Raw genomic sequence first — 25824 nt, forward strand, 5'->3', positions numbered from 1 at the left:
CTTTATGCAAATATTGATTCTACTTACAATTTTATATTGTATATTATCAGCTTTTTGCAGTCGTTGAGACCCAACTCAAGGAAAAATAATCAGAGCTAAACGCAGTTCGAGACCATGTGTTTGCGCTTTTATCTATCTACTTCGAACCAATTGGGTTCGAACCAATTGGGTAAATGGATACATTCGGTTGCTTAGCTTAGCCAATCTACTACCTATAAGAAAAAGCGACGATTTTTCTAGTGGCAACTGGCTAATTAAATCCAATAAATTTTCACATACGGGCGAAAATTTCAAGCAACATATTTGAAAATTGATTTGACGCTTTACAAATGACGTGTTGATGCCGAAGTATCTGTCAAGTCAATAAACACGAGCCAATGTTTGTTTACTTTCTTCACAAAGCAAGCAATGGTGCAAATTTGGTTGATTTCTATAATTCAATAAAGATAACATTGTTGTACTGTTCAAACTTGAAAGTATCCCTACCCTGTTTCAAGCAAAAAAGTCCCGTGTAGCTTATTAAAAATCACAAGAAGTTGTTGCAGCACACATTTCGATTCTACACGTTTATCGCGGCATCAGCCAAATGAGTGATCCGACTTTTCCTGACACTTCCAAAAGTGACGATGAACAGTTTGAGGATGCACTTTCAAAGGAGGATTTTAACGAACGTTCTGTTGATGAAATCATCGAAAAGTTCACCGGAATGCCCATGGAACGAATCTGCAAAACGGAACCGGAAGAGTTTGTTGATTGCGTAAACGACCTGCCTGTCGACGGATCCGATAACAACATTGCACGAAATCCAGAAGATAAACCTACCACCAGCCAGTCTAACGATGACCCATTCAATGATGACGTGATAGACGAAGACTCGCAACGGGACTACGAAAGCAACCTAACAGAGCAGGAAAAGGAAGCCAATAAAGCCGAATCCAACGAACTGAAGCAGCAAGGCAATGAATTTTTCAAACAGGGCGAACATCGTCGTTCGGTGGAAATTTACACGAGTGCTCTAAGGCTGTGCCCATTAGATTATGCGGAAAATCGAGCTATACTGTACGCAAACCGTGCAGCAGCCAAGGCTAAGCTAGATTTGAAACCTTCCGCTATTGACGACTGTTCTAAAGCGTTAGAGTATAATCCAAAATATCTGAAAGCGTTACTAAGGTAAATAAGAGAAAACTGCTGCGGTTCGCATGATAATAACTTTTATTTTTATTTCCAGACGAGCTAGTCTGTATGAAGAGACTGATAAAATGGACGAAAGTCTAGAAGATTTTCGCAAAGTGCTCGAATTGGATTCCTCGAATATCGAAGCCAAGGCAGCTCAAATCAGGCTGCCTCCTAAAATAGCAGAACGCAACGAGCGTCTAAAGGATGAGATGATGGGCAAGCTTAAGGACTTGGGTAACATGATCTTGCGACCTTTCGGATTATCGACGCAGAACTTCCAGATGCAACAGGACCCCCAGACGGGCTCGTATTCGATAAACTTCAATCAAAATGCAAAACAATGACGCGGGCAGCAAATGTGATAAATGGTGGATTTTGTTAAACGCTTATTATGAGGTTGCCACAGCTTCCTGTGCATAGGGAAAAAACACGTAACCTTTCCTGTCGTATTGCTACTGATTTTGTTCTATGTGAGAAAAATAAAACTCATAATAAACCAAATTTGTGTGTATTTTTATTATTATTTATTGAGGGACGGCCAGGCCGTATTTAGGAAAATTTGTGTGTACATTATGATAACAAACAATCGTATAATATTCAAATACATTGTAGCAAAATAAAATATTCTCGATGTAACCCATTTCCATGCTTGTTCTTCTAATACGTTTATCTTTCAAACGGACACAGCAATGGCCGCATTCATAGACATTTTAAACTGCCTTCGGTATATCGTACAAGCCGCATTCACGATTTGCAGGTACCGCTTTATCTAAATCGAAGTGAAAGTCAAAACAGACAATTAGGATGAATTATAGGCCAACTTTAACGGATGCTTACCGATCATTTTGGGATAAGGCAAGTTCAGATTGTTCATCAATTCTACAAATGCGTCAACATCCTTTGTCAGTCGTGGATTGAACTTTTTTTCTTCAGCGACTGTTGTTTCCATGTTGCCTCTAGAGGAATAACAGTAATAACAAATTCAATTAGAACTGTTCTATCCGCGTACAACGACACCCTTTTCGGGAGTCTCTACTCACTTATAATCATGAGCAGGGAAGAGTCGATAATTATCCGGAAGTGCAAAAATACGGTCATGTACGGAATGATAGAGCGTTCTTGAATCACCCTCTTGAAAGTCCGTTCGTCCACAGCCGCGTATGAGTAGTGTATCTCCAGTAAAAGCGATGCCCTGCTCGTCGATCACGAACGTCATGCAGCCATTAGTATGACCGGGTGTGCACAAAGCACGTAGCTCATGCCGCCCAAACATGATCGTTTCATTGTCTTCCAAATGTTTGTCGGCCTTCGCTCCGCTGTTTTGCGATATTACACTGACAGTGCCCGGGAGCAGTTGCTTCAAGTAACCCGTGCCGGTGACATGATCCGCGTGCATGTGGGTGTTCACTGTAAGTAGGTTGAGGATGAATTTTGTATGGTTTCCTTATTCATATACTGATGTCTTTGAACCATGGCTTACATGCATATTTTAACGTGAATCCAAGCTCCTCAATCAACTGGGCATCCCTCTTTGCTTGTTCCAAAACTGGATCAATCAAAATGGCCTGTTTCGTATCAATATCCGCTAGCAGGTACGAGTAGGTATGCGATTGTTCATCAAACAGCTGAAAAAAAGTTATTACATAGCAAGAAATTTATATTTTTTGATCAGTACGGTTTCACGATGCATTTACATCTATGCAATCTATGCAAGTAATTTGTGATAGGGATTTATGTTACATATAATCTGTTTTTAAAAGATGAGTCTGTGATTTCGAGGATTTTTTTTTTGCTTTTTGATCACCGTTTATAGCTAAGGCCACTTTAGTAATTACTACAAATGAGTCAACAAAAACTCATGTGACAAATCTTACAGTCCCATTTGACATCCAATATTCAACATCTATATGAATTTCGCAATAAAACAAAATTTTAGCTCTCTCTACCTCATGCCTCTAATCCCGCCAACTAAACGGATAATTGAGATTTTGGGCATTTTGGATATGCAGATCACAACAAAATCTGTAGGTCAACATACCTGCCTGAAGAAGAAATCAGCAGTAAAGATCTTCCTTTGATCCAACATTTTCACACACCGCGAGGTCACTGATGTTTGCAAGATAGAACAGGTTGTGTTTGTCTTTATGTACGCTGCTACACTGTTAGCGATCGAGCGCTTAGGAAAACTTGCCCTGTATGGAATTATCAGCAAGACTGATGCTCGTCGCAGCCCGTCGATGAGCTGCTTCATGATAGACGAAACGCTAAACGAAAAGTAAAATAAAAAATTGATTTCGTTGCTGAATGGACCACCACAAACATCCAATGCACATGTCGTTACTTATTGAATGTGGTCGAAAATCATACGTTTATCATGGTTCTACATTACATTTCAGGCATCAAAAGGGAGATAAGAAAATTTAAGATAGACAAAAAATCATAGCTAATCCTTAGTTGCGTAAAACAGCAAAGGAATTGAAAAAACCAAATAATGTTTCTTTGTAACTTGTTGTTTCACGCATCTACACTTATTTTTATCAGCGTATAATATAATTAGCAATTTAAATAATACCAACCTAAGCTATTTTTCTAAAATAATATATCTAACTTAGAAGATGTAGCGCCAAATTGTACTTATTTAAGAACTATGTAACAACAGTAATAAATATAGTATGTCTGAAAAAAAATAACGATTGTTTCACAACTCAAAGTATTGTAGAAAGAATGCAGCGCTTATCAGATTACATGATAACGCGAGAACAGCTGATTTCCTAAGGAAACATTCTATTTACAAATAGCCAAATCATTTGACATTATAATTCGCCCTACTGGGAGTACCGGCCGGCCAGAACATCTGCAATGCTCCCTTCACTTATTTTGTCATCCATTCTTTTTTTCTTTTCAAAAATGTTTAATTTATGCTAAATGGTTTGAAAAATGACAAAAAAATGCACTTATCAACAGCTAATTACGATTAACCGGATAATTCCCAAATCCTAATTTATTATATATTTCAAATAATTTAAAATTATACTTTGAACTCACATGAGTTGACATTTGAAATTTTCTCGGCCCAAGAATTGTCAAACACGCAACCTCAAACCCCAATAAAAACAACAAAAAACAGTGCTCAAGCAGCAAAAATAGTAGCTAAAATTGTTCGCTGCTCAAATTTGTGTGTTAATGTTTTGGCTACCGTAAGCTTTCTATCCTAATTGCGTTTTTATAAGTTGCATCTACCTGTTGTTATTTACTCGATAAGTCGTTTTCTCCGTTGTTTGTTTTCTGTTAAAAACCCTTTCATTTGGTGTCAGTGTTAAGCTATTCATACGATCTACAAAAAAAAAACAGCCGCCATATAGAAAAGGTACGTTATCAATTCTCTGCATTGAGATTTTTAATAATGTCATACTATAGAACAAAGCTATATATCTGTTATTGCATGCCTTTATATAATATAGAAGTAGTAAAAAAGGAATCGCATCGCGGTCACCAAATGAGACTGTGCGGTACAACGCATGTGCCATAACATTTACTATCTATCTTATGTGTCTCACTATCCCGCAGCGAGATAACACACAATGCTCGGTATCTTCCGCAAATTCATTTTGGACAAACGTATCATACGCAAGACGTTTTCCTTCTCGGCTGTGGCGGCGAAGCGCTTTGTCATAAAAGACCACTACGAGTTCGATCAGAAGGTAAACAACGGCTCATTTTGAAGGCCACTGGGTAGAACAGCTGATGAACAGGCTAGAACAGCCTTGTGCGGTTCATGTACCTTTTCGTACGACCTTTGATTATAGGACGAATGTCACGAAAACTTTGTTTGTTGCAGGTCATAAACAGCGACAACCCGGTGATCGTAAATTTCCACGCCGAATGGTGCGATCCATGCAAAATCCTTACACCCAAGATGACGGAACTGCTGGAACCGTCCGAAGAGATCGATCTGGCGATCGTGGACGTGGACGATAATGCCGAGTTGGTGCAAACGTTCGAAGTGAAAGCAGTGCCTGCAATACTTGCCTTCCGAAATGGTGTGGTAGTAGACAAATTCATCGGTCTCGTCGATGCGAATATGATCGAAAATTTAATTGGGAAACTGACAAAGAAAAAGGCATCCTAATGATCTAGTGTTTTAAAAACGAGCGACACGAACGTACTACACTAACGCACATACATTTGTGATGCGAGTTTGACCATGAACAATATATTGTAGGCTGCTAGGTAATTGTATATTTACATGGCGGCTTACGCAGGTTTTTGGCATCCTCAAATCCCATCTGTTCGTGCGAAATACATGTTAAAAATGACTCTATAAGACAAATTGGAAGATGTGTGACAAAACAAAGTGTGCATTGGTTTTGTGGTCCAACGCCACGAAAATACCATTTCTCCTCTATAGTAGGCATTGTGATGTACAGTGATCGATTTTATTATTTTCAGTAAGAGAAACACCAGGTGAAACGATTTTATTTTACGAATAACGAACGACAAATATACGGAAAAACGAGCACTTGAAAGGTTGCGTGTTTTAAGAAACACAGTTACTACTGAGTTGTCTGATTTTGCACCAATTCCACCTTATAGACTGCCACACGCATGTCTGCGCAAAACCTAGTAACCAGGATGCTTACCCGTTACTACGGGTTACGCTGTTTACCGATAGAAATGCTTGTACATCCATTTAGTCGTCCTGTCGTCTCGTGAAGCATATGCATATATATATATATATTTTGTACCTTTCCACATTGGCCCGAGTTTTATAGTAATATTTTCACAATGTTGCGGTGTTCTGGTTTGCCATTCCTGCCCGGTAACACATTTCAAGATGTGAGTTTTTTTGCTTATCCTTGAGAGAAAACGATTTAAGTTGTTTACCTAAGTTTGGTGCCGATGCTTTCCTAATCCTGCCAATACTGTTTCTTTCCTCCCCTGGCACCAAAAGATCGGTCGATGGAAGTTCCATAAATCGCACCATTTTGATCAGCGCAACCAAGTATGCATGCTGGTCGATACCAAACGTCCCGGTATCGGAGGCAAGCCATTGCTGCCGACCGACAGTCCCGAGTACACGCTTCCTTCGCTGTATCCTCCCAAATATGGCCCGAGCCGCCCATCGTGGCTAGAATACGACCGGCAGGTGCTTTGTTTCTACGGTTTCTTTCAGGAATCGCTCACCGACGTCGACCGCATACCGTATCAAATCCGGAAGGTGCGTATACTGTACTATCTGGAGGACGATACCATGCAAGTGAGCGAGCCACGCACGCTCAACTCCGGCATTCCCCAGGGTTGTTTGGTAACGCGACAACGAATCCCACGGCCAGCACCGTACGACGGTGAATTTACCTCACTGCTGGATTTAAATATCAACCACACGGTGCAGCTGTTCGATCGAGTCTACACCGTTACCGGGTGTGACGATTTCACGCGCCGCTTTCTTAATCGTTTGGGAGTGTCCGTTCCAGGATCGAGTGACCAACCGAGGTATGGGAACGTGAAAGATCCCTAATTGCGCCACACGTGATGTTCGTTACTGCTTCCCGTTCGCAGCGATCCAGCCACGGAACTACGCAAGCAACAGGATTCCGCCAAAATGGCCAAACGGCCCGCTTACAAAATCGACACGTTGGGTAAGTTTCTGCAGTACGATCGGAAGGTGCTCCGGTTCAAGGGTGTCTGGGATGATCGCACCAGCGTGTTCGGTGACGTCCACGAGCTCGAGATCCTGTATCATCTCAGCGACGATTCGTTCGAAGTTAAGGAGAAGCTGCCGGTTAATTCGGGGCGCGATTCAAATGGAATGTTCCTTCGTCGCGGCCGGTTGCCCAAAACGTTCGACCATCTGCCAACGATGGGCGAAAGCACTCCGGTGACCGTACTGAACGTCATCGGCGGTGGCCTAAAGGGAGGTCGCTACCTTACGGACTGCGTGGGCATTGGCAAATCGAACGAGAATTATTACCGCGACGGTGATTTGCGCATCGGTGCCCGAATCAACGTGTACGGCCGGATGGTACTCCTGACGGGGTGTGATCGCTTCACCGAGGATTACTATCGCGCGGTGTATGGCCTGGAGGACTTTACGTCCCTCCACGGATACACCGCGTCTCAGGAGCAGTTTGTGCATGGCAGACGGCCTGAGCGGGAATTGCCGCCTTTCAACGGCTGGGGTACTCACGAAGATTCCGAAGGAAACTGTTTGACGCTGGAACCGAAACCACCCAAGATTAACTTCCGCAAATTTGTCGTGTACGACCGGTGCAACCTTCGATTCGGAGCGAGGATGATCTCGAACATTCGCGAGAACAATGACCGCTTTTTCGTCATCAGCTACTATCTCAGCGATGACACGGTGTCGGTGTACGAGATACCGATACGCAATTCCGGCTTCCAGGGCGGCGAGTTCATTAAGCGGCGCAAATTGCCACTGCCCCGACAGGATCCGTTCGGGGCGGAAAAGCCTGTATGTTACGGACCCGAGCATTTTTATCTCGGTGCAAGCGTACGCTTGCAGGACCACCGGTTTCACGTGACAAATGCCGACATTTACGCGCTGCGCTTCATGGAGCTGCACTGCGAAGAGTTCCCGCTTTCGAACGTAGGCAAGATCGTACAAAAGCTACGGGACGCCTTGCGACCTCAGTACAAGGAGTACGTTGCGAAGCACATGGCCAAGGTGACGCAATCCAAAATCGATGGTCGCACGGTCAGCACCGTCACGTACGAAGCCTTGCGAGAAATGCTCGTCGAACTGCTCGGTGATCGTATCGTTGATCAAGAGATTGTGACCCTGTGTCGGTTGTTTTCGGCCGAATCGGAACAACCGGATCAATGCGACAAAGAGCTGGTTCGGTCGGCCGTGCATGCCGAGCTGAACCGCGCCTTGTGGAGCGATCTGGAACGCACTAAAGAACATATTTATCACCTGGAACCGACCAACCCAGCGTGGCTAACTCCACAGCGGCTCCGCACCATCGCGAAAGCCTGTCGGATACCGCTGGACTATGCGCTGGTAGACAAAATGTTACAAGTGTAAGGATACCGTCATTCGAACGAGAGAGAGAGAGAGCAGTTCATAAGCATGTTTTGTGATTTCTCTTTTCTGCAGGTTGGCTAAAAATGACCAAGGCCTAATTTCGATGGAGGACTTCTTGACAATGCTAGATCCTTCTGCTTTGCCAAGCAAACCGATACAACCACTGAACATTAAACATGATGTGTGCAATTTTACACCGTACCGTGTGACCGGCAAGCTAGTCAACTGGGAACAACTTCTGGCACACATCGATCTCGAAGCAACTCTCACAAATCAGATTTCTTAATAGGACAGTAAATAGTTTTTTGGTTGGAATCGCAATGAACGACTCATAAACAAATTGTGTGAATGTGTGATTTGGAAAAGTTTTTTGGAATTATAGATTTTGAAATAAAAAAAGAGAAAATTGTGTAATACTTAAGCTGTTAAAGATTTGTTGGGGAAATAAGTGCACCATATCCGGTCAACTCATCTGCTGTATGATTCAAATGTTTTACCACATTTATTGGTATTTATTTTTATTCACAAAAACTTGTTTGCTCACATTTTGTAAAGGTTGAAATGATCAGCAAGTTATCTTACAATACAAACCCTACGCCTTTCTAGACCCCCTTACACTAGGTCGATTTTAAAACTGAGCAACAGATAATTGTGAAAACCCTGAAAAAGTACGTGTACGTTCCCTCCTGCAGTACTTTCGGCAGTGAGCAATGTAAGCAGTTGATCATCCGCACTTTCGCAAAGTGAGCCTCAATAGGACCTCATTGCGTACGTGCGCCTAAAATGATAACTGCTTTTCGGTCAGTTCATCTTCCTCCTCTTCGTCATTATCTTGTTGCGTTGATGATTGTACAATAATCGAGTCTGCTGGAGTTGTCTGCATGATCGTATCGTTAGTCTCATGATCGGCACGGCTCTGTGACACCCATTTAAACTCTTCCATTGCTTGCTCGTGAACCGCAGGTAGGTTTTCTACGTTATCCTTGTCGAAGTCGGCTACTTTTGCCATCGTAGACTTGCCGATATTGTCATCGTCGAGTATTAAATCCACGGTTACCCCGTAAGAGGACAGCTCTTCGTCCGACAGCTGCGCGGCCAACTGATCGAGCAAACGAACCGCCGAAGAAGTTGCTGGACTATCGCAATTAATTTGATGCTGCCCAGATGCTGGCAGCCGAAAGATATCACTTGTTCGATCGTACGAGGTTAAACTGATGTCGTTCGTTGATGTAATCGATGTTCCCGTCAACGAATGCTTCGTTATGCTTCCCCCATCGATGTCCGAAACTGTGTGAAACCATATTACGATTAATCCTTCACAAGCCCAGCAATTAGATTTACAGGATAACAATTCAAATGCACAACAAGCTCAAATCGCTAAATTCTCGAAAGGAAAAATATGAACAGTTACTTTGAAATAGTTATATTATTAAACAAAAAAATGAACTACGTGTGGCTTTCAATTAGTTATCTGTAAGCTATGGGGAAAAAACATGCACTACTATTTTAAACTATAAAACTACAATAATTTGCATAAAAAAAGCAATCCATAAATATTTAACAAATATTTTAATTTTTTAAACAACGTTTAATTTTTCTTTTAATTTGCATTCCACAAATTAAAGAAATGCAAAGAATATTGAACAAAAATCAGTGACTTCTTCCACTAGTTCAGCCGGGATTAATAATGTTGTAAAACCACTCCAGTCATGTATTCCAACATATCAGCATATTTTCGTAGACTCATAGCACAAGCATTCCGAAATCGGTAGCGGCGGAAATGGGTTTTTATATGCTTCGGAAAATGATGGCACTGGTGCCTTCGTCTTGACACAATCTCGTATCGGCACCGGAATCTCGCATTTCGGTGGAAACTTTACCTTGCCGCATCCTGGCACCTGTACGCGCATGCAAAGGTCTTCCTTAATTTTGATGCACTCCGGTGCTTCAACACTAGGAGCGGGGCTCGTGCAGCTCGTCTTTTTCAGCACCGGTTCGCGCCTGCGGCGTGCAATATTCAACAGACCCGCATCTTCGCAGGAAAACTCGCGGGGCTTTGGAGGATCCGGACATGGGCGCCACATCTGCGGGCTCGCGACCTGAAGCCTTCCCGGTACGGCTCCTTCGAACATTCCCAGATCACGCGCTTTGTCTTCGCAAATTTTCTGCTTGCAGTTGTTTGAGCTACCGGGCCGATTTTGGGTGCTCTTGGCAGACATCGGCCGTGGCTTGGGCAGCATTGCGAAGTGACCGACGGCTTCCTTAACGAAACGATGCATTTTATTCTTGATATTGTTCGACTAAGAATTGTTCCTCACAGGTAATTTTTTCGAAAATTTAGCGTTAACTTCAAATTTTACTTCCGTCCTGAACGATAGGCCAAGATCAAATGATTTAAGCAGCGCAGATCTATACTGGCTAAGAACCGATGATTACTAGGATAGAGAAAACACAACTGAGCACAATTGATAAATTTTGCGCAAGATGTATTTCGAGCAGTTTATTTTGAGTATTTGCATCGCACAGCTTCGAAGCCTTCCGTTTAGCATACTAAACTGTGGGAAGGGAATTGTGAAATAGTTGTTCTTTTAACGCTAAATTCTTACAAACGAGTGCTTTCTTCGATAATTCTATCGTTATCACAATAATCATCAAACGAGTCGATGATGACGAGGGAATTAAGGCTGGTGGCCAGGGAGGTGCCGGTATCGAATGTAGTGAAGCTCTGGATCGTTCTCAGCGAACTGGTACTAACACCTGGCAGGTCGTGTAAAAACATGTTTGCGTACACGTTGTGGACGGAATGGGATGGCGATTGCCAGTGATGATTGAAGTCGTTGAGAATATAGTTGGTTGGTTCAGGGGTATTCACAGCACGTCGAGGTAAGAGATAAAACATAAAAATAAATAACAGAAACAAAAATACGCATGTAGTCGGATGGAAATCGCGGAATGCAGGTGATTCAATCATCAATTTTTTTGCATGGAAAATGGGTTAACCGTTACCTTTGACCATACGCGAATTCTTTGGCAACCTTATTAAGCCTGTACAGTTTGCCCAGCATCAGCCAAATTAGAGTTTCCGCAACATTAGAAGATAAATACATTCATTAGTTCAAACCATTACAAGTAACACCTCTAGCTTTGCGATGACCTTATGTTATACACAATTTAAAAGGCTGATGATAAATTTATGAAGTGCTTGCACAACACGGCTTTTTCGAAACGAATCTAAGATTAGTTATCAAGATTTTACAATCAAGAATAATTTAATTCAAAGAATTTTCGTATCTAATCTAGCAATAAACGATCATATCTACATAACGCAACAAGCAAGCGCAAGGCACATGAACAGCGAAAAATATGATTTTGTAATTAAACCACCAAAAGCAATAATGTAAATGAGTCTACGATTAATAATGGAAAGCTAGCCGAATTGTTTACTACTTCGGTTCATTAAAATGAATTATCAAATCAAATGAAACAATCAATAACAAACGAACCTGTATGCAGTTGGCTGATTGTATCTTCCGTAATATCATCGTAATCTTTTTCCGTACGCTCATCATCTTCATCCTCACCAGCTGCAGTCCGTTCTTGAGCGTCACCATTATTGTACTGTTCATCCTCACACTCCTTCGATTCACTGCGAAACAACACCTTTTCTTTCAATACTATCTCCCGCTCTGAAAACTCATCATTCCGATGACCGATCTGAAAAACACAAAGTCGTATATTGATATACATATTCACTCTCTAAATGTCGGAATAATAGACATACCCTAGTTTTTGTCGATGGCTCGACCAATTGTCCCCTAGGCAAGGTAGGCAGTTCGTTGGCTGCAGCAGGTGGTAAGTTAAGCAGCTTCAGTTTCTTCAGTTCGTCCATCGAACTCTGAAGAGCTTTTATCACATAATCGTCTTCTTTACCAAAATGTTTGTGCAGCGAGGTCTACGAAGATGAGAAACAGGATAACAGAGTGTGAACCATCAGACATATGCTCCATAGCTAACAATTATTATCAAGAGCTAGCAGTTCCCTTCAAGCGCCATACTAACCTGCAGGAAATCTGTTACCTGGTCCATATCCTTCATACGACAGAGCTTCGATTTATGGATCTTAAGTATTGTATAAGCCATTGCTGTAAGTACACGCTCACCAAACATCAAATAAATGTCCCACACTCGTAGGCACAAGCTAAATGGTATCTATGGTACATAGGCAACGAATTGGGAAGGTTAGCAATACATAGTTTAGTTTTGTTCTGGACACACAGCGCTTCATTACTTACCCGTTCGAGGAAGATAACAAAAAACCACTTCAACGAATATAGCACGGAATGTACCTCGTGCTTGTCTAGGTGTTTCTTTAGCTTGGGCAAGCACCGGGACAGGATCTTGTCGTGGTGCGCCAGAAAGCGCATCAGTTTCGGGAAGCCCACAATGTACAGGCCATGCATAGCGTAGCGAGGATTTATCATCAGTACATCCAAAGCCCAAAACGTTTCCTCTTCATCTAAATACATCAGTAAAACTGCGGCAACAGTGGACATACCCTGGCAGTAACCTATTTCGGTGTTGAACATACTATAAGCGGCTAGCACACGAAAAAGACTCTGTTGTTTTACGCTATATCGCTCTCGGTAAAACACATGATTCCGAAACTGTCGGTTCACGTCAAAATCGATTTGCCGTATGTCTGGACTACGTTGCCGGGCACATTGCAGCATCCGCTTATACACTCCCACATTTTCCTTCACCAGTCGATCGAGGTCGAGCAGATTTTTCCAGATCGCCATTCGCATGTGATTCGGAATGCCCTTCATTATGCGCCTTCGGAGATTCTCCTTCGTTGCAGTGCTGTTCCAGTTTTTGTGCATTTTGACCCATTTCTTCGACCGCTCTATTTCCAGCTTGCTCTGTATATTCTTGGCATCGTGGGACGGTGCAACGGGAGGGTTCGGTCCAACGGGGTGTAAAAATCCGTATCGATCATTCTGTGTGTACTCCTTGGAAGAGGGATCCTCCCAGGCATCAATGTTTTCACTCTTGCGACCCTGATCGTACCGTAGGAAGATCTCATCTCTCTCGGAGTTGGCCCGCTCCAGCAGCAGCGACTCCTCGTCAATCATCGTCACACCACGGGTGGCCGCGTCTTTCTGCTCCTGTCGTTGCACTTCGATCACAACTGTGGGCTTCTGCTGCTCCTGCTGCTGCTCCGAGGACACTTTGTATCGATCGTATCTGGTCATGGACGGACGAGCATGGGCAGTCGCGGCCCACTAGTTGCTTTAGTTGCTTAGGTACTAAAATGACGCAGGTTGAAAGGAATTCTGTCGTGGCTTTCGCAGGATTCGTCAGCATCGCTCGCTGGTACATTTTCCCATCCAACCAGGGATACCAGAGAGCGCCTCCAGGACCACCGAATGGGCCTTTTTGCGCACTCGGTGGAAAATGGAACCACCGGAAGAGGTAGTACTGGGGAAACGGGATTGAAAATGCCTACCACAATCTAAAAAGAAACAAAAATTTCATCAAAATTGGAAACATTGTTCACTCTGCACTTTTGCACATTTCGAAACATTTTTCCTTCCTACAAAACGATTAATCCGAGGTAGATGTTGATTGTTAATTATTTTTGATGAATTTTAGCCGTGTACGGATTAGGTATTCTTATTCACTTCATACCTATATTAACAGAAAAAAACATTAAACCGATATACTTTATTACAGCGGAATGGATTGTAATTCAATATACTGCATGATGCTGCTGCATACGTGGAAAATGGTATGATACGTCGAGCCGAGACTGGAATTTGTTAAAGACTCGATTCCAGATGGATAAAAACCCATTCATTATTCATGTATTAGGCGACATTTGTTTCAAGCAGGGGGCGTAAATTATTTCCACTCCGTGTGAACAACCGTTCTCTCTTCCGTTTGTCGCTTTATCTACCATTTGCAAGTTGCCAGAGCCAAAAGAGTTGCGTGACCGACGTTATCGTTTCTGACCAAGGATTTTGTAATGTAATTTTCGCTTGCCATCTACGCTCTCCGAAAGCAAAATGTAATTTAGTGCATTGCTGTAGCGTAACTCGTTCCCTGCTCCAAGCGATCATGGGATATTTTGGGAGTTAAAAGTGTCCTCCTTGTTTCTCATGCTGAAATGAGATTCCCGGTTTGACGGATGCTGGTAAGCGGTCAAAACTGCCGAGGCATATGGCACTGTGCCAACGGCATGGCGTGACACAACGCCGCACGGCAGCACTTTCGCTTCCGTATCAACAAAGCGGTGCCGAAGTTATTTACTGCCTCGGTTTGGCGCGATTCGCACGTTTCTTCCATTCATTTCGATTTTATTGTTGTCTTACACTAAGTCGCCGGACCGTGAGAGTTACCCACGTATGCCAAACTGGCGTCGTACATGACCGACTGCAATGTGGCCGAGTTTGAAATTGGTTAACCATACGTCCAGCGTGTAGTCTGCAGCATTATCATGCAGTAGTAACCTTGACTGCCACGATGCGGAAAAAATAAATCGCAGACGGTTGGCAAGAAAAAAACCTAGTAACTGAACCGGTCATATCCATTATGCAATGGGTTGATTAACATTGCAATGAAATTAGGATAAAAGAAAAGGATTAGGAAAGAGTGTGTGGGCGATAACGTACATTTAAATCGCCTTGCTTGCACTAAGCAGGTATACATATCATCTGTTATCTCTTTAATGTTACCTGTAAAGGCTTGTGTACGTTTAATTTTCAAAGCCATTAATTACACACTTATATATCTCATTGAACCAGAAAATCAGCAAACGATGGCGACAGAGCAGCGCCTCGGGCGATTGCACGACCAGCCAGGCAGACGAACCGTAGCATAACCAATCACATCCATCATCTTGAAGGGTCGCAAACCTCATATTTCCAGGGCGTATGTACCAAGACTCGGTTCGGTCAACCAACAGATGTCCAAGGCGAGATGCGTGAAAGTTTCCACACGCTTCCATGGTTGAAAAACAAGCGCTACGGGTGCTGCACACCATTCGTTTGCTCGACAAACCATAAATGCCGGTCAGGATGCAAGCAGGTGGTATCCTTGATTGAAATGAAACATACTCCATACTACACCTTGGCGACTCTGACGAATCATGTGGCATGATAGTAAGTCTTAAACAAGTATTCGCCCCGAAATATCCTCTTGGTCACACACACGAACGATGATGATATGTGATGATCATTAGTGGCACAGCGATTTTTTTGTGGCGAACCTGCCTTGCTAGGTTTAGCTCACGTATCATCCCCCTCAGTACGGTCTCTGCAACAGCTGTAGATATCAGGCAATTTTACTCCGGTGGTACTATTTTGTTGGCGACATTGGCCATTCAATAGCAATTCAGGCTGCCGAACTCTACCATGCTCGTCCGTTCGTTGTGGCAACACCAATCCTGTTTATCTTATCTGGCTTGTTGTTCTCGCATTAACGTTAACAAACAACACAAGCTAATGAACGACCATGAATGCGGAACCGACGCGGTGGTGGAAGGATAAAATAATGTCTACGTCATCTATGTCTCTGACCGGCAGCTGTTGTAAGGATGGCGATTACAACGCAGATGGAACGTACGTAATGTCGAAATTCCGGTTATGCAAATTGACGCTCTGTTCAACCAATCGCACGATTTGCTGGCCAATAGTTCGACCTTATTGGTACGGTTACGAGATTGAATTTCGCTTGTCACCTATTATAGGTTACTAACGAGTGCGACTCGTCAGTGCAGGGTAAAAGTACCACTAGCATACCTTACACAACCAGTAAGGGGTGAGTTTGGCATTCCAATAATAATTTATTGGAATCGCACTGTTCGAAGAACATGACGGACGGCACAGCTACTATAAGGTTAACAATTTACCAACACTTCCTGTGGAGTTTTGTGTTATCGACGATGTCTGGATATGGAGTTGTGCTCCATTTGCACTGATTAGAATTAAGTTGATCCACGATTAACAAAGATGTTTTAAGTATAGTACTGCGGTAGTATTACTTCTAGGTGTGGAATCATTCACAAGATCCTGTTTTATGAAATCGCATAGACATAAGAAAATTGAATACAAATCTGTTTGGATTGCAACTCACTTCCTATGGCACTAGTGAACACGCGAGTGGGAGTCTGGTAACAACATTCCGCACATTCGATTTAACACACACCCAAAGCTACACAGGTGGAACTAATTTATCAACAATACCCTATTCGTTTCTACGAGAGCGAACATTTAAATAAACAGCCACACGAGTATGCTATGTTTTGCGAGCTTACCAGACACAGCTTATCGCATACACAATAGAAAAATTCACACTGGAAAATGCTCAAAACAGCGCGGGCGACAACAAACGCGTCCGAAGTCATGAAAAAGTTGACGGAATATTAAGCAAGCGCGAGAGAGAGAACGAAAGCCGCTCGACCTCTTCTTCTTTGACAACAGGATCACCCCCTTCGCAGTTGTGTCTATACTAGTATGTTGAAAAGAGTCACACAGATATTCAATGAAAATCGATGTGTTTTAATAATATTGCAAAGTAAAATTTTGAATCTAATTATTAGATGTCTTATGTTGATCTTTATTACTAAACTATTGTTTCGTACAATTTATTGTTTCAAACAACTTTACCTATCGCGCTATTCGTTCAGATTGTATCTTTTCATGCTGTTTTCGTTTATGCCTCATAATGCTGCTCTTTAATATTTCTAAATGGAATTATATTCCACCAAAAATTACTAAAAACAATGCTAATTGCGTGACAAGTGTGGTTTTAAAATTATATTACTGGCACTCAAGAAAAATCAGATTAAAAAACAATGAAAACTAATGCTTCTTGGGTTGCATTTATTTGCGTACTGAACTGTCAAACTTTGGCGGGAGTTACGAACCGCGTGTGTTGTGAAATTTCGTCACTTGCTTTCTGGTTTCCATTGAAAGCGTGTGTTTCGTGGGTTTATTATTTTCGTTTTACAACGATGAGCGATGAAGAGGATTTTAAATCAGAGAGTGAAAAAGAGGAGGATGATTTTTCGGTTAGTGAGGAAGAATGGCTGCCTGAAAAGAAATCCAAGAAAAAAGGCAACAGAAAGTCGAAGCTAGGAAGCAGTTCTGGTGATGATGCCGGATCGGTTTCGGAGATAGATAGCGATGATTTGGAAGACTTCGAAAGGAGAGCTATCAAAAATAAAGGAAATAAAGCGGCTCGCAAAAGGTTTGTGTCATCAAAAAAGATTCTATGAAACCGCACGTAATCCGAGCGTACGTGTACGTACATGTATCTGGTACTTTCAGATCAGCACCCAAAGCATCACCAAAGCAGGAAAAACAATCGGGAAAAAGGAAACGTCTGTCTCCAGGGCTACGAGACAGGCTGTATCAACAGTACAAAAAAGATTTGCTGAAAGAAAGAGCTCCAGCTAGGACTCCGCTAAACACTAGCGTTGCGGATATCTTGGAAAAATGTAAATTCCAACGAAAAACATCAACAGCTAGCAAAAGCACAGCTGTTGATTCTGATAGCAGCGGTGACGATCATTTGATTGACCCGGAAAAGTTGGATTTGGGAGCCACATTCTTCAGCAAAAGTGAACCTAAAGCATCCGGAAGTGCAGATGGGCCGCCTGAATTCGACGTTAATGCTGGAATGCGTCTTTCCGACAGCTCGGACGGCGAAGAGGAACAACATATCGGTGAGGAATATTTGCCGGCCTCGATTCCGAAGCAGGCCGCTGCCAAGTTAATCTGCCATATCAATCAGCAATCGAGTGAATACATGAATTTTACCAATCTCGATCAGTTCACGGCGAAGGTGGAGGAAGCGAAAAGGGTACTCAAAAACTACCAGCAAAAGGCAACCAACGCTAATGAGTCGTCGGGTGATAATGCTGCTTCATCCAGTGCGCTCGTGGAAAGCGTATCTAGTTTGTTGGCGAAGGGAGAGATGGATGCAGGAACCTCGCCTGGAAATAAGGAGCACAATGTTTGTACAGAAGCAAGTTCAGACTCGGAATGGGAAGAAGTGCACACAGGCGACAACCAGAATGATGAGCAACAAGAAACAAATTCTAAACCACCTGCAGACTCTGCCAATTGGCAGGTTACGATTGAGATGGATACCGCACAAAGCAGGAGAAAGCGTAGGGAAGAGCTCGAAATGGAGCTGTTCATTAAGCGACAAATCAACAAGGTAAAGCGTCATAATCAGCTCAACTATCACAAAACTAGCATTCTGTGTGCAATTAGTATCGGCCAGCATTTGAATCGCATTATCAACTTCGACCGTATCCGGGCACAGATGATGTCGATTATGCAGAACAACTTTTGCAGCACTAGGGCTAATGCCAACTGGGACAACAAGAAAATGCAAAAATTGGTCGATTGGTTTAAGGCAGAGTTTACATTGAAAACTTCCGATTTCTTAGCTCCCCCCACAGGATGTAGCTTAAACTTTATGCTTTCGCTTGCCTTGTACACACGAAAGGTGGCCTGCCAGAGAGATTATATTCTGTTGTTTTTGGTATGCCTTCGATTGGCCGGCGTTCAGGCACGGCTCGTGTTATCCGCTAATGTACCACCCAAAAGGCCAGCTATGAGCGACCTCTGTCCCATAACCGAACGCAAGATAAAGGAAAATCACGAGAAGCATGTAACAAGCAATGAACCTGTCAAGCGGGATTCCTTCGATAAAACAACCGCCAAAATTGTACAAAATCATAACGAAGATCTAAAGAAAAAACTACCGCCGCCAAAACAAAACATTCCCAATGTACCTGTGGGTAAAATACCGGATGAAAAAACTCCAAAATCTGCAGCCACCAAGGAGAACCCGGCGGAATCTGTCAGAAGATCTCTTCGAAGCAGCACGGCGCCAAAAGTCCACACCGAACGGGTAACCCGGAGAGCCTTAACCACACTGAATATTCCACAACTTGATGGTGGAGACGACCAGCTCGAAAACGATTGCGCGACAAAAAAAATAATTCCCTTGAGACGTGTTCTGCGGTCCACGGCCAAGACCAAAGCAGTGACGTCCGATGTGTCGCCATTTGCAAAACGACAATCAAATACCACCCCTACTGTGGTTGATAAGATTCCAGCAAAATCCCTAACCAATGCAGCTCGTAAGAGAAAACTTTTTGCAGCATCGACCGAGACACAAACGGCTCCTGTTACTCGGCGCTCAACGACGACAATGAAACCAGTGGAACAAAAACAAACTAGACGTAAAATGACGACCGAAACGAAAGAACCTAAGGTGAAACGAAGAACTCTTCGGCCAGATCCACCGACAGACGATGATGATGCTTTTGAAGCTCCCAAACATGCGAAACAATCGAATGCTGTTATGAAGACCCAAGTTCCGATTGTTTTAGTCAACAAAATTAATTTGAAGACATACGAGAAGGATAATGAAAAATCTTCCATCCCTTCAAGCTCGAAAAAAGCGACACCAGTGCGAAGGAAGCAGCCAAAGGCGACTTTGCAGAAGAAAACTCGCCCGATCACTGACACCAGTGACGACAGCGACAGTGATTTTGAGCTACACAAATCGGAAGCAACCTCTAGTAATCGTAAGAAAACGGCCAAAAAGGCAAGCAGCTCTGTGTCGAAAGCAAATAAATCTCCACACGCCGGACGCAGAAAGGCTGGGGAACAAAACGTTGATAAAAAGGTCGATCTTTGGATAGAGTTTTTCAGCCAAAAGGAGAAACGATGGATTACATTCGACCTAGCCCGAGGCCTCACCGACTGTGTAGACCTCATTGTGGTAAGGATATTTCTTCGTGTTTGAAATATCTACGACTTAAACGAACTATTGTTCTCTCTTGCAGCGAAACGCAACTAATCCCATATCTTACGTCTTTGCCTGGGATAACGAGGCACGCCTGAAGGACGTTACCGCTCGTTACGTCAAAAAATGGAACACTACCTGCCGGATGCTGCGCGTCGAGCAGAGCTGGCTAGATAAGGCTCTACGGCCATTTGCCCATGAACCTACGGAGCGGGACCTCCTCGAAGAGAAAGAACTGGACAAGCTGCTGGACACCGAAAAACCGGTCCCGCAAACAATCGGAGAGCTTAAGAATCATCCGCTGTACGCGCTGCGCCGACACTTGCTCAAGTTCGAAGCGCTCTATCCGGCAGAACCGCTAACATTCGGTTTCGTCCGGGGTGAAGCCATTTATCCTCGTGAGTGCGTCCACACGCTGCAGACACGTGAGAAGTGGTACAAGCAGGGCCGAGTCGTGCGTCCATTCGAAACAACATACAAAGTAGTAAAATGCTGGAAGTACGATCGCCCAAATAACACATGGCTGAAGGACCAGCGGTGCGAGTTATTCGGCCACTGGCAGACCGACGAATACGATCCTCCGACGGCTGAGAATGGGCTCGTGCCCCGGAACGAGTACGGCAATGTGGAGCTCTTCACCGACAAGATGCTCCCTAAGGGCACAGTCCATCTTAAACGTACGTATCTACGCTCAGGTTATATTTTTTTTTTCAGTTTCTAATATCTAATTTTCCATCGGTTTTCCTCCTTTGCAGTGCCGGGGCTCAATAAAGTATGCAAACGGCTTCAAATCGATTGTGCATCGGCAGTGACCGGGTTCGAAATGGCAAAAATGCGCATGATTCCGGTTTACGATGGATTTGTCGTGTGCCAGGAGTTTGCCGATCAGCTGGTCGAGGAGTGGTACAAGGAGATGGAGGAAGAAGAGCGCCGGGAGCAAGAAAAGCTGGAAAAGCGCATCTACGGCAATTGGAAGCGTTTGATCAAAGGGTTGCTAGTTCGACGCAAGCTGCAGAACAAGTACAATTTCGATAATTTGGCACAGTAGTATTAAACGTAAAACTGTTTTACCTTACAAACAATATGTACCTTTTGAAATAGTGTTTAAAGTTTTTATACTCATGTTTTTATACGTAAATAAATGTGTCGGTGTTTTCCGAACGAACCGATCGTTTCAATCGAAGAGAAAGAATCGAAAATTGTGCTGGTTCCAAAATCCATTGCTGAACAGAATGGAATCAACATATGTGCCTCACACACCCAGCTATAAATATCATGGTAGCGTTATCGAGATACACCAGGAAGTGATAGCCATATAAGAGTGTGACACAAATCAAATCAAGTGCTGTCCTCGAGTCGGAAGCCAACGGTACGTTATCACATCTTTTCAAATTCAGATCCATAAAAAATGCCTGTAAGCAAGATAGCCAAATAAGTTAGCCTCAATCATAATGCGCATTTATGCAGATCGAAATTACAAGCCGGGTATGGAATGGTTTTGGCTTCCGTAGCAAGATAGCACTGAAACAGTCGACGAAATCTTAAATTTCGGCTATGAAAAATGAAAAAAAGCATTATCTCGAGTGGTTTAACGTGCTCGCACCAATACGCCGCGAAACGCGTTAGACGATGACGCCATTGTTGGTAGAGTCTCGAGAGCTCGGCGGCATGATATTTGAAAGCGTGCGTGGTGGTGCGCGCCAGATTCTTTCCGTACATCACCCGAAGCGTTCATACGCATTCGCACCCTCGCCTGGGACAGTTCAACGCGATAACATCAACCGACACCTGACGCAAAGTAACGATCGTCTGGCATCATGTTCGTTACCATCAGCCTGCTGGTGGCAGTGCTCACGTTTGTGTACGTCTACCTCGGATGGTACGGTGACTACTGGACGAAACGGGGTGTGCCGGGACCTGCCCCGCGTCTACTGTTCGGCAACTTCCCCAGCTTCATCCTGCGTAATCGACCGTTCATTGAGGACTTTAAAGCAATCTACGAGTGAGTTTCGCCTGCATTTCAGCAATAATCCCAAACAACGACATAGTATTGATGCGTTTTTCGTTTCCATAGCAAGTATCGCCCTCAAGCCAATCTGGTGGGAGTCTTTAACGGTCGCCAGCCGGCGATTATGGTAATGAAACCGGAGCTCATCAAGGATGTGCTGATCAAGAACTTCAAGCAGTTCCAGGACAACGAGTTCGCCGACTCGATCAACAAGGAAAACGACCCAATCTTTGGCCGCAATCCATTCATGTTGAAAGGCGAGGAGTGGAAGGAAAAACGCGCCGAGGTGACGCCGGCCTTCACTACGTCCCGGGTATAGTTCAAAATTGGTGCCTCTCCGGTTGCACGTGTTGTTGAATCATTGTTTGTTTTCCACGATCCGCAGATGAAGGCACTGTTTCCGTTCGTGGAGGATGTATCGCAGCGCATGAAGCAGTATATATCGCAGAACTCCAACGCGGGACCACTAGAAACACGTGAGCTCTGCGCAAAGTACACGACCGATGTCGTGTCGAGTTGTATTTTCGCGGCGGACGCACAATCGTTCACCAAGGAAAAGGCCGAAATACGCGAGATGGGCCGGAAGCTGCTGGAACCTAACTTCAAAGTCGTGATCATGTTCATGCTGATCGGGTTGGTGCCCGCTCTCAAAAAGTTCATTCCAATCGCGTTCGTGCCGAAACCGATCGAAGAGTTCTTTACCAGTCTCATGGAGAACGCGGTGGCAATCCGGGAGCAGAACAAAGTAAAACGTGTCGACTACCTGGATCATCTGATCAGCCTGAGAGACAAGAAACATCTAACGTCGCTCGATATGGCCGCACACGGTGTAACCTTCTTCATCGACGGCTTCGAAACGTCCAGCCTAGCAATGTGTTACGCGCTGTACGAGCTGGCACGACATCCGGTACATCAGAAGACGCTGAGGGATGAACTGATGGGCGCATGTAACGAGGACGGTTCGATCAATTACGATGCTCTGCTTGAGCTATCCTTCCTCGATCAGGTGCTCTATGGTAAGTGGTGGTGTTACTCGACTCGTTGCGGAACGTACCTTAACAAGAACGGATCTTGATACTCTCTCGTAGAATCCTTGCGACTATGGCCACCGGCAGCATTCCTCTCCAAGGTTTGCACCGTACCGACGGAATTGGAAGTGACAAACGGCAAGACAGTACTGGTCGAGCGCGGCATTCCGGTGATGATCCCTGTCTGGGACGCACACCACGATCCGGAAAATTTCGAAGAACCAGAGCTGTTCAATCCGGACCGCTTCGCCCCAGAAGTCGGTGGTACTAAACAGTACCGAGACAAGGGATGCTTCTTGCCATTTGGCGAAGGACCACGCCAGTGCCTTGGCATGCGGTTCGCGCTAATGCAGGTTAAACGCGGTATTTTCGAAGTTATCACCAAGTACGAAATCTCGCTTAACTCCAAGACCATGCAACCGCTCCAGCTGGATCCAAAGGCATTCATCATTTGTCCACTAGGGGGTATCTGGCTAGACTATAAACCAATCCACACGTAAGATAAATGGGAGTAGTGTAAGATCAATACGAACCCAGTTTGTCACACTTTTGCAGGGTTATCTATAAAAAGGAACCGTGAAAAATGTAATCTGGAATTGATTTTTTTCTTATCGATATGCTATTAGTATCACGCGAGATTAAAATGAACAAAAATCATATCTACTTATCATCGCTTAGCAACCAAATTGAGATTCATTTCGTTTTGTTCATTGTGAAATGTGCATGGGTTTGATTTGTAATGAACGTTACTATCAAAATGAGGTAACAATTTAGAGGCCACAATTAAAAAAAAGCTTTACGTTCAAGTAAACACACATCCTCACCGTATTAGTGTATCCCTGGTGTTCAAAAATATACTTGTTAGAACATCGTTCCAAATTTTTGAATAACGATATTTTTACCGAGGGTTCTGACGCAACCAGTTTACGCATTATGCAAACTTCAGGTAACAATGGTAAAGACGGTAATTGCGTGTGGTTGATGATCGTACTTGTCGCGAGAAAAGCTTATATATATTATATTTTTAAAAAATATAATAGGATTTAAATGTCTAAAATAGAACATCAGGCATGGTATGAACTTACTTGTCAGGTATACCCAATGCAGTCAGTGAGGGACTTTCCCTTCAGCTTACTGTTTGATCAGCAACCACAGCTATGGTGTCGCATTAATTGAACTCAATTGAGCTGCTTGTGATGATGTTGCAATTTTCTGCCGTAATTTAGATATAGTTACGAGAGCCGAAGAGTATACGTTTCTTTTTAGTTTTTCTGCATTGCAAACATTTCCTCAAACAAGGAGGATCGAGCAAGGATTTAGCTTTAAAAAAGGCTGTTTGTTTCATTTTACGCCGTTCTTAGTGTATATCATCTATGAGCCCTCAAATTAAAGAATACTACCGAAAGGTATTATAGTTTAATCGATCATCGGTATTCAAATAAACTTTCTAGAATAATTAAGTCTGGTGGAATTCGCATCAAATGGCGATTGTTTGCTGTAAAACAAAAAAACTTCCCAATCGGTTGAATGCCTATTAGACACGTTTGCTTTCGATCATGCCAGCTTGGGCTGATGATAACTACGCTAAATCTACACGAAAAATCCACAAACTAGCATACAATTAAATCCACCAACTGGTGCAAGAAGAGAACCATACTCAATGATCGAATATTAGAAAAGAAATCGAATACACGCATGACTTAAACAAACACTGCAGAGAACGAAGGGTGCGTTGATAATTCGCTGATTTTAAGTTCGGTCCAGCAGCTGCTGTTCCGCAGCGTCGCTTGTGGCGAGAATCGCTCATATGAATATGACCTTGGATCGAAAGCATATCAGAGACGATGGGACGCGTTGGGAGACGATGGACTCTCGCGATAAGGGTGAATGTCAATGGGAAAAATACCATCTAAAAATGAGGTAATTTATCACCTTTACCATGTGGCGCGCTTTATTATCACGCATCAACACCACATCAAATTGACTAAAGTCAAAGGTTTTTTAAACCAAGTCGCAATAAAGGCAAAGTTCATTTAGTAAGTTTGAATAAAGCGTTTACTCTTCATCCAACATATGATAATCATATGAAAAATGTCTAAGTAAATTGATCAAAGTGTGCTCCTATAGTTTCCACCGTATGATTTTGCAAATTTTCTCAATCATATTTGACCTTTTAGATTCTGCGAATCGGATCCCGATTGAATTCAAGGGAAGAGAATATTGCAAGCGAATGAAATGCAGATTTTCGCTCAAACTCAAGCGTAAATGCATTCTATTTGCCACTTGACAAATGCATCTCATAAAAGTACTATTTGCACATTACCCTTGGTTAGAGTTATTTCACTAACACATGGCATCGCAGAAGGCCCACACAATGTTATCACTTACCCAGAATTGGACAAGCTGGCTGCATGAGATGGAACCGATCAGTAAGAGGATTTCATATATAGCTGCGTTTCAAAATTTGTCAGCACTGCGAATGCGTCTAACATGATCAGTTCTGATCAGACGATTGCGTCGATCGGAAGCATTTGATTGCGAACGGTTCCTTGTGATCGAAAGTAGCAAACTTTACAGTAATTAACGGACGTGAAGACAAACCAGCAAAGATGTTACTCATTTTGTTAGGCTCCGTGGCGGTCACCCTCGCTGTTGTGTATCTGTTTCTAACGTGGGAATTTAATTTCTGGGTGAAACAAGGCGTAAAAGGACCGAAACCGAAGCTTCTTCTAGGCAAC

At 43.3% G+C, this 25824-nt stretch overlaps 8 protein-coding genes across 8 annotated transcripts; 5 read left to right on the forward strand and 3 right to left on the reverse strand.

Moving 5' to 3' along the window:
* Positions 1 to 488: 488 nt before the first annotated feature.
* On the forward strand, positions 489 to 1601 carry LOC128732060 (tetratricopeptide repeat protein 1). The gene is made up of 2 exons (XM_053825222.1): positions 489 to 1170; positions 1229 to 1601. Exons 1-2 carry the CDS (start codon positions 587 to 589, stop codon positions 1518 to 1520), a joined length of 876 nt encoding a protein of 291 aa, XP_053681197.1. The 5' UTR covers positions 489 to 586; the 3' UTR covers positions 1521 to 1601.
* Positions 1602 to 1769: 168 nt separating this feature from the next.
* Positions 1770 to 3427, reverse strand: LOC128721650 (persulfide dioxygenase ETHE1, mitochondrial). Its single transcript, XM_053815427.1, has 5 exons — positions 3215 to 3427; positions 2657 to 2801; positions 2217 to 2583; positions 2014 to 2132; positions 1770 to 1945 (listed from the first exon to the last, which is right to left on the reverse strand). Exons 1-5 carry the CDS (start codon positions 3425 to 3427, stop codon positions 1887 to 1889), a joined length of 903 nt encoding a protein of 300 aa, XP_053671402.1. The 3' UTR covers positions 1770 to 1886.
* Positions 3428 to 4314: 887 nt separating this feature from the next.
* On the forward strand, positions 4315 to 5702 carry LOC128731167 (thioredoxin, mitochondrial). Its single transcript, XM_053824267.1, has 3 exons — positions 4315 to 4543; positions 4744 to 4877; positions 5015 to 5702. The coding sequence occupies exons 2-3, from the start codon at positions 4758 to 4760 to the stop codon at positions 5303 to 5305; spliced, it is 411 nt and encodes a 136-aa protein (XP_053680242.1). The 5' UTR covers positions 4315 to 4543; positions 4744 to 4757; the 3' UTR covers positions 5306 to 5702.
* Positions 5703 to 5958: 256 nt separating this feature from the next.
* Positions 5959 to 8539, forward strand: LOC128732014 (EF-hand domain-containing family member C2). Its single transcript, XM_053825172.1, has 4 exons — positions 5959 to 6012; positions 6128 to 6669; positions 6736 to 8217; positions 8294 to 8539. Exons 1-4 carry the CDS (start codon positions 5962 to 5964, stop codon positions 8505 to 8507), a joined length of 2289 nt encoding a protein of 762 aa, XP_053681147.1. The 5' UTR covers positions 5959 to 5961; the 3' UTR covers positions 8508 to 8539.
* A 227-nt stretch (positions 8540 to 8766) lies between these two features.
* On the reverse strand, positions 8767 to 13473 carry LOC128731443 (USP6 N-terminal-like protein). The gene is made up of 5 exons (XM_053824565.1): positions 12514 to 13473; positions 12281 to 12430; positions 12003 to 12173; positions 11725 to 11935; positions 8767 to 9508 (listed from the first exon to the last, which is right to left on the reverse strand). The coding sequence occupies exons 1-5, from the start codon at positions 13471 to 13473 to the stop codon at positions 9000 to 9002; spliced, it is 2001 nt and encodes a 666-aa protein (XP_053680540.1). The 3' UTR covers positions 8767 to 8999.
* LOC128731444 (uncharacterized) lies at positions 9797 to 10504 on the reverse strand. The gene has a single exon (XM_053824566.1). It carries the CDS (start codon positions 10498 to 10500, stop codon positions 9946 to 9948), a length of 555 nt encoding a protein of 184 aa, XP_053680541.1. The 5' UTR covers positions 10501 to 10504; the 3' UTR covers positions 9797 to 9945.
* Positions 13474 to 17234: 3761 nt separating the features above from the next.
* LOC128721668 (DNA repair protein complementing XP-C cells homolog) lies at positions 17235 to 21098 on the forward strand. Its single transcript, XM_053815450.1, has 4 exons — positions 17235 to 17470; positions 17551 to 20026; positions 20091 to 20727; positions 20806 to 21098. Exons 1-4 carry the CDS (start codon positions 17235 to 17237, stop codon positions 21096 to 21098), a joined length of 3642 nt encoding a protein of 1213 aa, XP_053671425.1.
* A 717-nt stretch (positions 21099 to 21815) lies between these two features.
* LOC128732084 (probable cytochrome P450 28d1) lies at positions 21816 to 25042 on the forward strand. Its single transcript, XM_053825247.1, has 4 exons — positions 21816 to 22052; positions 22125 to 22371; positions 22444 to 23074; positions 23147 to 25042. The coding sequence occupies exons 1-4, from the start codon at positions 21868 to 21870 to the stop codon at positions 23584 to 23586; spliced, it is 1503 nt and encodes a 500-aa protein (XP_053681222.1). The 5' UTR covers positions 21816 to 21867; the 3' UTR covers positions 23587 to 25042.
* Positions 25043 to 25824: the final 782 nt, after the last annotated feature.

Source organism: Anopheles nili, chromosome 2 (assembly GCF_943737925.1).
Source record: "Anopheles nili chromosome 2, idAnoNiliSN_F5_01, whole genome shotgun sequence".
Lineage (NCBI taxonomy): Eukaryota > Metazoa > Arthropoda > Insecta > Diptera > Culicidae > Anopheles > Anopheles nili.